General features: G+C 36.2%; 1 protein-coding gene across 1 annotated transcript; it reads left to right on the top strand.

Annotated features, from left to right (window-relative positions):
• The first annotated feature begins 129 nt into the window (after window positions 1-129).
• scinlb (scinderin like b) lies at window positions 130-12,509 on the top strand. The gene is made up of 17 exons (XM_026206149.1): window positions 130-263; window positions 2,167-2,352; window positions 4,535-4,689; window positions 5,028-5,189; window positions 5,712-5,861; window positions 6,335-6,424; window positions 6,632-6,764; window positions 7,328-7,416; window positions 7,724-7,939; window positions 8,259-8,392; window positions 8,495-8,585; window positions 9,024-9,194; window positions 9,274-9,448; window positions 9,518-9,633; window positions 9,717-9,794; window positions 10,964-11,024; window positions 11,642-12,509. Exons 2-17 carry the CDS (start codon window positions 2,172-2,174, stop codon window positions 11,800-11,802), a joined length of 2,163 nt encoding a protein of 720 aa, XP_026061934.1. The 5' UTR covers window positions 130-263; window positions 2,167-2,171; the 3' UTR covers window positions 11,803-12,509.
• The last annotated feature ends 1,056 nt before the right edge of the window (window positions 12,510-13,565 follow it).

Below are 13,565 nucleotides of genomic sequence, written 5' to 3'. Positions count from 1 at the left end.
GAGATGTTTGTTTGTTTATTATGATTAATCAATTTAATCTTCTTTTATTAGTATTTATTGATTTATTATTTGACCTCACATACGCCCAAAAATGTTGTATAGGTAGTCCGCTGACATGAGACACAACTGAAAGATCACCGTGTTCACACGCCCCTGTTCTGCAGACACTCCCTCCAGTTAAATCGCGCGGATTCTGTAGAGAAAGACTACAATACACCGCTTTTTCTTGTGCACTGACAGCTTTCTGCATCTGCCACAATCTCGTAAGTTGGTTTCGATATTTTTTTTTTTTTATTGTAGGTCATATCTCTTTTGAAATCCACTGGCTGCATAAGGAAAACTAAACGAATGGAGTGTTCTTTACTTTCCTCAAGTAATAATAAATACTAACATATAATATAAATGTTACTCTGCTCACATGGTAACGCAGAGTCTGCAAAATATTTGTTATCCGGGTGGGAAAGTGGTTTAATGCACGCCACGTTTCCACTATCATAAGACAAAGTCCAACTTTGCTTTCCGTACGTTAGTGATTTATTTATGCTCAGAGAAGTGACAGGCTTTGAATACTACAGCGGTAAATGAAGGACATTAAAAACAAAATATTTGTATGACTTTGGAGTTATGTCAAATCTGAAATGCATGTCATTGTTACATTTATGCATATACAGCTATGCAGTTGCGTTTGATCGTTTTTGGTTATAGGAACAATGTTGACTGCTATATAGACTTTTATGTTTTATATATATATATAATGCTATAAAATTATGTATAATGTTTTTTAATAAATACTTTTTGTGTAAATGTAAAGTCTTTTGAGCACCAAATCAGCATATCTTAATAATTTCTGAAGGATCAGGTGACAGTGAAGACTGCAATAATGACTGCAGAAAATTCACCTTATTATATAATCACTGCATTACATCAGAGCAGCAGAGCATCTTTGACTGTTATTTGATAACTGAAACAGGTTGAACTAATAATGAAATGACATGGTCTAATCTGCTGCAGAAAATATGTAAACGGATCCATTTGCATGGATTGTGGTTTTTGTGCTTCAAGCCATGTCCTAAATGTATAATATTTCAAACGGAAAGTTATATATCAATATCTCATTCCATCCTGATGGTCTGACGGTAGCTGCTTGCATCTCAGCTTGTCTAACAGACATTTCTTCCTGGATGATGGGCCATCACCTTCAACTCATCCTTGCCAAGACAGAACTGCTTGTGGTTCCAGCTAACCCATTGTTTCATCACAATTTTTATGACTGTTATTAGGGAAGATCAGCTAACTTTCTCAAACCACATTGCTTAAACTGTCCTTCAGATTTGCTTTATTCAACGTTAACATGATCAGGCCCTTTCTTACGGAACATGCAACACAACTGTCCAGGCTGGACTATTGCTGTGCTCTCTTGGCAGGTCTTCCAGCCAGTTCTATCAAACCTTTACAATTAATCCAGAATGTCGTAGCAAGATTCATTTTTAATGAGCCGAAAAGAATACACATGCTACGTGTACTGCGTTTAAGCTAACTGAGACTTGTTACAGCACTTACGTATCATTGCTCTTTTCTTGATTTTGATTGCTTCCATTGTCCTCATTTGTAAGTCGCTTTGCATAAAAGCATCTGCTAAATGACTAAATGTAAATGTAATGTAAATGGAGAATGACAACAAGTGAAAACCCCTAAGGCTTTTTTATTTACTACTGTAGCACAAAAATTGCTTAACGTTAACATGACTGATGAATGCAGAATGTATCCTATACTGATTACTATATAAAAAGCACAAGACCATGTTAAATGTTTAGATTAGTTTCTGAGGTAGCGTGTAAGCCAAGATCATGTGTTTCTCTTTCTTATCAGCTGTGTTGTAGTCAACACCATGATGACTAAGATCCTCTTTTCTAAGGCTCAAAATCTTATCTATCCTGTCACAGAGGTGTGATGAGTGGTGCATTTCCATCTGTGTGTTTGCTTGTGAGTAAATGGCGCAGACAGTCCCCATGCTGTGCCAGACTATGTGTTTTACAGAACAGAAACTTTTTATTTCTCTAAATCATATGTCTCTTCTCTATTGCTTTCACACTATTCTCTTGTTCTCAGGATGACGTAATACCCTATAAAGACACCAAAACCTTTTATCTTCTGCACCCCCTTTAGTCACTATGGTGTCCCATAAGGAGTTTGAGACTGCAGGGAAAGCTTCTGGTCTGCAGATATGGCGCATTGAGAATATGGACCTGAAGCCAGTGCCTAAGAATCTCTATGGCAACTTCTATACGGGTGATGCCTACCTTCTGCTGTACACCACCACCGCACCCTCGTACTATATACACATGTGGATGGGTAAGTGAACAGAATAGAAGAATTTTACCTATGGCAGTACAATTATATGATTTTAACCTTTCACACATGGTGAGTCACATTTGTTTTACGTTTGCTTTATTTAGATTAGGAAGGATGTGGCTTTTCTGTTCTTTTCAGTTTTGTGTCATTTCATTTTTAAAGGTACTCTTCTCAAAAGGTTGTTTTATTTAGCTCTAGAGAAATGTATGTGATGAAATCTGCCATAAACCCAAAAGGAAATGCATTTAAAACTTTACTGTTGTGCACTGTTCAACAGTTCGTCACCATTTCAAGACTGGTTCAAGTTGGTCAACTGAATTTGCCGCGCTGACCTGACCTGAGTGTACATCTCTACACTATTGATGATAGACATTAGATATTCTTTTCCACCAAATTTCTTTAGAAATTTACTAGTACATGTACACCAATGACTAGCTTTATCAATGAGTTTTTGAATCACTCATTTAACTGATTCATTTAAAAAACCATTGATTCATTCAGCAACAAAGCAACTGAACGGCTGTGTTCCAAATCACATACTCTCTAAGTTACGTACTTCTTTTGAGCCGTTAAAAAGAATGTTTTACTTCATACTGTACACTATGAGTTTGTGTAGTAATCCAGACATACATTCAATATTTCATTGTCATGTGACCTACCAGCGTCAGTTGTGTCACATTACTGATATTCACAAATCCTTTGCAGTGGCCTCTTTAAGGGATAGTAAAGTGTCCATCAGATGCACACTTCAGAATCTTCCTGGAAATAGTAGGCCATCCAGGGACTTTTTGCTTTCTTTACTATAAATACTTCTCATGAGCTTTCCCACCACCATTAATCTAAAGAATTCTGAAAGTGAACCTATTTTGTGCAAATAACTAATGACAGTCCCTACCCCTAAGGAAAGGTTTGTTTGTTTTAGTACAGATGGCATACTTCAGAAGGGTAGTCACTAAAGGTTATTTAGTCAGCTCCACAGAATATAGCGTGCCTTCACTTGTCCGTGTGAAAGTGCATCAACTGTTGGTTGAACTGTCAGCCCACTAAGGTTTATGCTGTCTTCTATTTAATAATAGAAAGATCAGTTAGATGAGGTTTTTGTTCCACCCAGTGGTTTAAACGTATTCGTTTTGCTCGCAGACATGCTCCAAACCATAGTAGTTCTAAGACATTTAAATGGAGCTGTACTGTGAGAAGTAAAGGTTTATTTGAGGACACAGAGTGGAAAATCTCATAATGTGCTCCATGTGCCCTCTTTAGGGTTTATATTTGGTTCTTATTTTATTAAAGACAGATCCACTGCTAGTGCTGTTTGGCAAGTAAGGTCAGTTTGAGTGTGTAAGTTGTGGGACATTGGTTTTCACTAACAGCAGCATCTACACTGAGATATGTTTTACTGTCTTTTGTATGCTGCTTTTGTGTAAAAAGTTAGGTCTGTCCATAATAAAGAAGTGATGCATTTTTGAGAAACATATAAATTTAATGACTCAGTAAAAGTAAAAAAAAAATGGAGTACATGAGAGTCTACACATCATTTAAAAAAAAAAAATATGATATTGATATTTTACAACCTAAACCAATATTTACTTGTCAAAAAGGAGCCAAAGGATTTGATATTGCAAGAGACTTATTGACCTTACTGACTTAACGGTTGTTTTTGTTATACAACTATTAAGCAAATTATTTAACTAAAATAATATAAAATAGAATATAAATATTATATAAAAACCTTAAAAGGAAACAAATTTATTGAATTTATATTAAATAAAGCTTAATATAAAAAATGAAGTTACTGAAACCAAAATGTAATAAAAATAAGAATGATCTATTTAAAATATAAATAAAAATAGTAAATAAATTGCACTAAAATAGCACGGTGACACATGAGGATCTTCAGCAGTGAATCAGTCGTTAAAATATTTTTAGTATTAAAGGTTTATATAAGGTTTTCCTTTAAGTATTTCATTTTTTAATTAGTTTTTTTATTCATCATATATTCATCAAAAAATCTAGAAATCAATTGAATTGCATTTATATATATATATATATATATATATATATATATATATATATATATATATATATATATATATATATATATATATATATATATATATATATATATTAAAAGATAGCACAGACAAGCAACCCTTTTCCTGTGGCTCATTTCCCCCTCCTCCAGGGAATGAGTGTTCTCAGGATGAAAGTGGAGCTGCAGCTATCTTCGCCACACAGCTGGATGACTTTCTCGGGGGTGGTCCGGTTCAGTTCCGTGAGGTCCAAAACAATGAGTCGCTCACCTTCCTGGGCTACTTCAAGTCTGGCATCAAGTATAAGGTAAACTCTCCTTTGCTTTTTAATGAAAATGACCCTTCTTAGAAGCAGAGTTTATCATTAACTTGCAGTGAGAATGCAAAAGTAGTCTTCCTGCTGGGTTGACTTTGTAGAAGCATCCGAGTAGAATCAATTATGGCTCTAAAACATCCATTACTGTTTAGTCATGCCACATTCTTTCCATTATATTCAGCAGTTTGCTTAGCTAAGTAAGTTTGCATGGCTCTTTGAGAAACACTCTGCTGAGTGGTTTGCATTTAGATTTGTACTTTTCATTTTGCCACTATCCCAGTATCATTTTATGTAATGGAATGAGTCAACTGTCTTTCCTGACTCATCAGCAAGGTGGGGTAGCGTCTGGCTTCCAACATGTGTTGACTAATGAAGTGGATGTGAAGCGACTGCTGCACATCAAGGGCAGGAGGGCCATCAGAGCCACTGAGGTGGAGATGTCCTGGAGAAGCTTCAACAAAGGAGACTGCTTTATCATAGACTTGGGGAAGGTATAGATAACTGTGAAGCTGCCAATAGAACACATTTGAATATTTTTTTAATATTCTAAAATATTTTACTATTATATTTGAAACATACACTACATCTCAGTATGATTTATTGTTTTTGAAACAACTCTTTTATTCACTTAAAATAGTTTTTTTTTATTGTAATAATATTTTACTATAATTTTCCAACTTTTTTCTATTTCAATATATTTTAAAATGTAATTTATTTCTGTGATGCCAAGCTTAATTTTGAAAACGGTTGAGCTGTGTAATAGTTTTTTTTTTTTTTTTTTTTGGAAAATAAGTGATTTTTTAAAGATTCTATAATGGAAAAAGAAGTAGCATTTATTATTTGTAATATTATAGGCATATTTAACAGGTAATGCATCCTTACTGAATAAAAGTATTACTTTCTTTACTTCTTTACTTTTTTTCCCTTAAAAATAAAATCTTACTGACACCAAACTTTTGAATGGTAGTATACATTTGAGTCATTTTAAAGACACTTTTCCAATTTTCCGTCAGGACATTTATCAGTGGTGTGGCAGCGACTGCAATCGTTTTGAACGTCTGAAGGCCTCCCAGTTGGCCATTGATATCCGGGACAATGAGAGGAACGGCAGGGCCAAGCTGGTCATGGTGGAGGATGGAGCTGAACCAGACGCTCTGACTAAAGTGAGTGAAAGATTTAAGCTCGACTTTTCCTGGAATAATTTCCTCTCAACAGCCATCTGAAATACTCAACAATGTGGGTAGACATCAAGTTCACTTATCATTTATTATTTTTGTATGTTTTCTGGTTTAGTGCAAATTGTTAAAGCTGACACTAAATGCCTTTTTTTTAATAAAATAACATACAGTGTTACATTTGCATGAATGCTGAATAACTAACCATCAAACAGGCCTGATGTAATTTGGCACAATGGCTTGCTTGTTTGTGTTCTGGCTCTGGCTTGTGTGTTGTGTTAATTAGAAAGCATCCATCATGCGTTTAATGAGAGGGGATGATTTTTGCGTGCCAAATATCCCTTTTGCTATCAGGTCATTCAGCACAGAGTTCAATGTTTGGTCCACTTGGCATCAGATAAGGGATTGAAATAAAGCCCTGCTGTTCCCATATGGGCTTTAATCCTGTATTCCTCTCACAGGTTCTTGGGCCCAAAACCAGCATTGCCCCAGCAACTCCTGACGATGAGGAAGTGGACACCTCCAACAAGAAGAAGGCAGCATTGTACATGGTAATAAAGACTATTATCTAAACTTATATTTTAGCCTAGTTCTAAATATTTACCATCTTAAATATTTATGTGGACTGTTACATTGATACTGTCTACATCATTCACACAAGGACAAAACATTGTGTTTATCATTATCTGTATTTCTTCAGCTTTCAACACCTTTAATTATCTATTTTTAATTCATGTGGTTTATCATTGTTATTGTAGATTTCAGATGCCACTGGCTCCATGAAAACATCTGTCGTGGCCCAGACTAGCCCGTTCAAGCAGGAGATGCTCTCCCTAGATGAGTGCTATATCCTGGACAATGGAGTTGATAAGAATGTGTTTGTCTGGAAAGGTGTGTCTCAATGTGCACGAGCTGATAACTTTAAAATCAACATTTAAAAAAATGCATCCTATTTTCTTTCCTGCTTTATTGGGCATAGTTCGTTGGTGCACATGATATTTCGAAGAACTCGACTTTACTTTTTCAGGCTAATGTAATCTAGACCATGCAGGCTATTAAAGGGACAGTCAAGTCAAAATTCAAATAGTGTCATCATCATGTCATTCCAAACCTGCATGACTTACTTTCTTTTGTGGAATACAAAAAATTTTTTGGAACAATGTTGGTTCTTCTTTTCTGTTCCACACTCTTCCTGGTGACACCATTTACATTTTTGGGTGGCCAATTTTGTTAAATTAATATTATTCAACAGCCTGTTTCATCTGCCCTATATCTGTTTTTACATCTCTCATATAGTATTACGGAGATGTCAGACTGATACCATCTTTGAGGTTTCATAGCGCTGACATACAGCACAACATGACTAGGGTCCCTTTGTTTAATGCACCACATATTTTTCATAAAAACGAAAGAGAATAATTTAGCCTATGCCTCTGTCTTCCCTTTGCCAACAGGACCAAATGCAAATACATCTGAACGCAAAGAGGCCATGAAGACAGCAGAGAAGTTCATTAAAGAGAAGAATTACTCTAGTAAAACACAGGTACATACATAATGATTATAATAAACACACATCATATTGACCATCAAAGAAATGGATCCTGTGCTTATCAGTTTATTCTTGTGATTGAGTTTTTATTTCTGTTTAAATGCTCTGGTTTGTAGAAATCTACATTTAGAAGCAATGTAAACAATTACTAACAAGCTTTATATATTTATGCTTACTGATTTCATACAATATCTTATAAAATATGACTGAAAATATGTTTTCTACATTCTCCATGGTTTGTGTATATGAACAACTAATGGCACATTTACTGATACTGTACTTTCAATAATTGATGCTGTAGATCCAAGTGCTGCCTGCAGGGGGCGAGACCACCCTGTTTAAGCAGTTCTTCTCTAACTGGAAGGACAAGGACCAAACCACTGGTCCTACCAAGGCCTACACCATAGGAAAAATAGCCCATGTGGAGCAGATTCCTTTTGATGCTTCCAGCCTCCATAACAACAAGGCCATGGCAGCCCAACACAACATGGTTGATGATGGTTCTGGAAAAGTCCAGGTAAATTAAATTTTGGTCATCAAATAAATAAATAAATAAATAAAAAATAATAATAATAAATAAATAAAACTTTGCCATTGAGGATAGAAAGTTTTACTTTTTTTTAATCATAAAGGTTTTCGCTGCATTAGTATTGATCAAGTACACTTGATACTTTTATATTTTTTATATATTTATTAAAGCTGGATCGCCACTGTATAAATGATGCTGCAAATCCCGTGCTTGCTTGCATTCATTGCTTATATGTATAAAGGGGAGATCAAGTCAGGAAATGTTCTATAATCAGTCTGTCATTAACACTAATGTTTGTCTAAATCAGATTTGGCGTGTGGAGGGAGGGGAGCGTGTCCCGGTGGATCCCTCTACTTACGGCCAGTTCTTTGGGGGAGACTGTTACCTGATCCTCTACAGTTATAAACAGGGAAGTAGGGAGCAGCATATCATCTACACCTGGTCAGTCCACATGTGTTTATAGTGGTTTATAGTATATTATATATGTTTTTTATTTCATATGAACAAAGTCTCATTGTATTGCATGCACGTGATGGTTTATAGGCAGGGCCTGAAGAGCACTCAGGACGAGCTGGCAGCTTCTGCCTTCCTTACAGTCCAGCTGGATGACTCCATGGGAGGAGCTCCAGTTCAGGTGAGAATTATCTTTGAAAAAGGCTGTTTGAAAAGAGCATACAATAATGTTGTTGGTATGCTGTTTACTGACAAACTTATAGGGTATAGGTTTGGGTTGTACGTTTTGGCATGAACCAGTGTAAATTCTTCATTATTTCCCAATTTTGTGTGAATTATTACATGTTTACATGACACTTGTGTTGGGCAAGCCTGAAAAGCCATAACTGTTCCCTCTTCTTTATACAAGCACTTGCTCCTGTGCAATAAATTGCAAATTTCCAAGAAAGCCAAGAATGAGCTGTATTTCTGATGGTAACCACCAGGGTGTGATCTTGATCAGAAGAGCCATTAAATTAACCTAGTTTGTCTGTTGTGGTTTTTATCAATTTTATTCACATGCACCATATCATTAAAAAACATGCGATTATTATTTTATCCACCTCAAAAATTTGCTTAGGTGCGAGTGACACAGGGTCAAGAACCTCCCCATCTGATGAGTCTGTTCAAGGGCAAACCTATGATCATCCATACTGGAGGCACATCCCGCAAGGACGGCCAGAGCAAGACAGGCAGCACGCGCCTCTTCCACATCCGACAGAGCTCCTCTAGAGCCACACGCGCTGTCGAGGTCAGTCACAGTCTGAATACTCTCGCACATACAGTATAGTGCGATGTTTCTCATGAATCACCTATAACTTCCATTGTAGGTTGAACCATCTGCATCCAACTTAAACACCAATGACGTATTTGTGCTGAAGTCGTCAGATTCTGTGTTTGTGTGGAAAGGTGCAGGTGCCAGTGATGAAGAAGTAGTCGCTGCGAAGTATGTTGTAAGTGTGCTGGGAGGGAAATCCACTGATGTGGCCGAGGGTAAAGAACCAGGTGAGTGTCTGCCATGTTTTTTTTATGATGTATTATATGAACTTCTTTCTTACATAGCTCTCTCCTCAGCTGGATTCTGGTCGGCTCTGGGCGGGAAGAAGGAGTATCAGACATCTTCAGCTCTACGAAATATGGTCAAACCACCACGTCTGTTCGGCTGCTCCAATAAGACAGGCCGGCTAATGGTGAGTGAGAGTCAACACACAGGCAGGCTGGAGGACAGCTGCGGTTTGTGAATCTGGATCTGATGTCTTGTTCTTCTTCTCAGGTTGAGGAAGTTCCTGGAGACTTCACTCAGTCAGACTTGGCTACCGATGATGTCATGTTGCTTGACACCTGGGATCAGGTGAGTTGATGCCCAGTATCTAGTCCACATGAATGTAGCTCAGGCCAGTGGGTGGTCTCAGCAAACCTCTAATGGGGCTTCAAGATGACTAACTTGTTTCCCAGATAAAACATGCTCCCTCATTTTTATTTAGCTATTTATTATTTATGAATTATTTAATAAATGTGAATATTTTTATATCTGGGAACTTCATGGAAAATAATAACATTTTGAAATGCACACTAAAGAGAAAAATACACTTTTATAAGAAGAAATTGTCATATTTGTAAGTAAAAAATATTTGTTAAAAGCCATAAACACCTGTAGAAAAGTGGAAATAAACACATATAGTTTTAATCTAATATTATAATTATTTTATTAATTTATTTTACTATATTAATAAAGTTTGTTAAAAGGTTTGAAAACAAGCAGCTTCCTCATTACAGCAAAGTACAAAAAATATTTTGTCTTAGATGATGAGGGGCCATGGAATTAAAAAGGTTGGGAACCACTGGTTTAGACCACTCTTTAGGCTGTGTCCCAATTGAGGGGTTGCATTCTTAGAAGGACACAGAGGCCACACCTTTAAAACCTGTGAAGGTCAAAACCATCTATTGTTAAATGGGACAGTCTAGCCCACGGAGGACTGCTGTGACAGCTTCAGCTGATGAGCGGCGGTGACTAATGTACTGGAGTTTTATTCAACTGTCTGAAAACATACAGGGTAATCTGGCATTTTCTCTCAAAAAATCCAAACATTACTGGTCTCACAGCAAAAAAGGTCCCCGTTTTGAGCCCCCGGCAAGGCTCCCTGTGTCTGTGTGGGTTTATGCCGGGTGCTCCGGTTTACTCCCACAGCCAAAAGACATAAAGGTTAGGTAAATTGAACATTTCTAAATTGTCCCCAGACGTGTGTGTAAAGACAAGACTTGTGTATGGATCAACTTGTGTATGGATTAACTGATTCTCGCCATGAATATAGTCTAGATGCTGGATTGGCGCTAAGAAAGAAATTAACAAACGAACAAAAACTGGCACGCAATAAATCTTGTTAGCCTGATAGTAATGCATTTGGTCTTGAAAAGCAGCCTTTGACAGATGCAGCCTCTAAATTAGGACACAGAGGGTATCAGATAGCACATGTATATATTTAATGGGCTGTAATGATGAAGAAATGCTGCTCTTTCTAGATCTTCCTTTGGATTGGTAAAGAAGCCAATGAGGTTGAAAGAACTGAGTCACCAAAAATAGGTAAGTGACATGTTTAATAAATCATAGTTTCATGATAAAACATTTAAGTTTTTGAACAGGATTCTGGTTAACACAAGCTTAAGATATTTTAGTATCATTTTTTTCTATGTCAGTAATACCCCACTCCCAAGAATTTTTAAAGCTTTTATTGTCATGAAACAAACGGTTAAATGGGACAAGAGAGTTTGTCAGTGACCTTAAACTTCACCACGCCCAACAAATCAACTTCTTTTCTCAGTAGTCTGCTTTTATAGCCTCGTTTCACACTCTTGCAAACTATTCTAATTCAGACTTTCTAAGTTATAGTTGTTAAATAAAAGAGTTGTTAGAAGCTTAATGGTAGTGACATTTAAGTAAGTCAAAGTTCGTTTATGTCTTAACTTTAGATTTTTACATCTGGCAATTGTATTTAGGATTCAAAACTCATCCAATTTTTTGATCACAGAGCTTTTGTGAATCACAGAGCTTATTCTCTGCAATAATCCAAAAGCAAGTGGAAAAATCTTTGTTGAGGCAAACAGAATGATGCTAACTTACAAGTTGACCTACAAAAATATGTCATTCCTATAGCACTTTATATTCTGTATACTCTATAACTGAGTATGTTCTTTGTCTAGCTAAGGACTATGTGGACACTGATCCTTCTGGACGTCGTGGACTGCCCATCACAACCATAAAGCAGGGGGCTGAGCCCCCGACCTTCACAGGCTGGTTCCAGGCTTGGGACCCACATATGTGGGACTCTGACCCTCTGGAGAGAATCCAAGCTAGCTTTTAAACCCATAGATGTTTCCTCTTTTTTATTCAAGCACTTGCTCCTGTGCAATAAATTGCACATTTCCAAGGTTTTACACAATCTTAAGATTGGTGAAATGCCCATCTTGCTTAAAAGTCCACACTGTAATTTTTTTGTTGTTGTTAACATTATGTTGGCCTTTATGCGGTTGGTCTTGGACTTGTAACTAGTTTGTAGTTACAGATGCCATTGTAGAAATAATTCATATATTCAGTAAGCAAACAAAACAAATTATAGGTGAATTACTGAAATGAAAAGTCAACGTAGAATTTGGCTGGTCATGCGATCTTGAATGTCTGCCCTCATCAGGCAATTTAAAATAAAATGGCTTATTTAGTACTACTGCATTTTTAAATCTCATTTAAGATAATTTTAAACATCACCAAAAGTACTGTTTTAATTAGGAAAATTACCATCGTTAAAACTGTTCAAATCTACCAAAATCATTAGCACTCATAATAGTATGAGGTATGATGTATAAGGTATGTTACCCTGTTAACATTGTTATTTTGACAAGTGTTTTGGCTAATTATTTCTGTCATTACGGCTTCCATACTTATTAACATAATAAAATATGTGGCAACCTTCAAGCCTATTGTTTTTACACACAAGCCATTGATATATGCTCAGCTTGTACAATGGTGTTATTGTGTGGAACTATAATAAATTGAGATTTTGAGAAAGTGAAATGATATTTGTATATTTACTGTACTTACTAGGTTTATACAGTAGTAAACACACCAATTCTACATTTTTAGAATAATAACACAGAACAATAATAACACAGAACAAGTGTTCAAAAGTTGGTCAATACTTTATAATAAAATTACTGCTTTCATTCAGGAAGAACACATTAAATTCAGTTAAAAGTGAGAGTAAAGACTGATGTTACAAAAGATTTCTTGTTCAAATAAATTTTAAGCAATTTATTAAAGAACAATGGGAAAAAAAATTGTGGTTTCCACAAAAATATTAAGCAGCACAATGTTAATAATACACACATTTATTATGATAAATGTTTATTGACCATCAGATCAACATATTGAAATGATTTCTGATGGATACTGTGACAGTGAAGACTATCTTATCTGCTGAACTTCTTCTCACTTAGACTTTAAACAGTATCACTGGGATTGAGTCATGGGTGTTATTCACGTATACAACAGCACTGTTCTCTTTTGCTTTGAAGCTACCTGCTTTCTCTAGACAACCTAATATCTCTGGAATGTCACATTTACCACAAACCATGCTTGTCTGACATCTCCATCGTGATGATGCAAATTCAGGTTTTAAAATATTTATTTATTTTTCAAAGAATCAGTTGAGAGTATGATGACTGTCCTGTACTGAGGTCATCCTGTGTCATTCTCTCGAGATCTACAGCTCTCTTTTTTCCCCAGGTGTGAAAATGTGTTTGTGCAGCAGCCTGCTCCTACCAGGGGAAATGATACATTGCTTAACTCAACATAGCTGCTGACCAAATACTCAGAACTGGTAATAGACAGGGACAGAAAATAAAAGCAATGCATTGTGCTCAGTAATATTCTGGAAAACTGTGATTAACTTTCATGTTTAGATCTGAAATGGGTTTTGGATGTTTTCGTCTGATTTTCAAATTTTACACAAGGTGATGCATAAGGAAGCACTCTTTTATATTTCACAATTCTATTGTAATGTTGTATTTATCATTGCTTGGTACCTCAGAGTTAGTAAGTTAATACCTACAGTAGGAACAGCAACACAGG

This window comes from Carassius auratus, chromosome 27 (assembly GCF_003368295.1).
Source record: "Carassius auratus strain Wakin chromosome 27, ASM336829v1, whole genome shotgun sequence".
NCBI classification, from domain to species: Eukaryota; Metazoa; Chordata; class Actinopteri; order Cypriniformes; family Cyprinidae; genus Carassius; species Carassius auratus.
The sequence above is the reverse complement of the archived record's forward strand: the minus strand, read 5'-3'. Positions and strand labels throughout refer to the sequence as shown.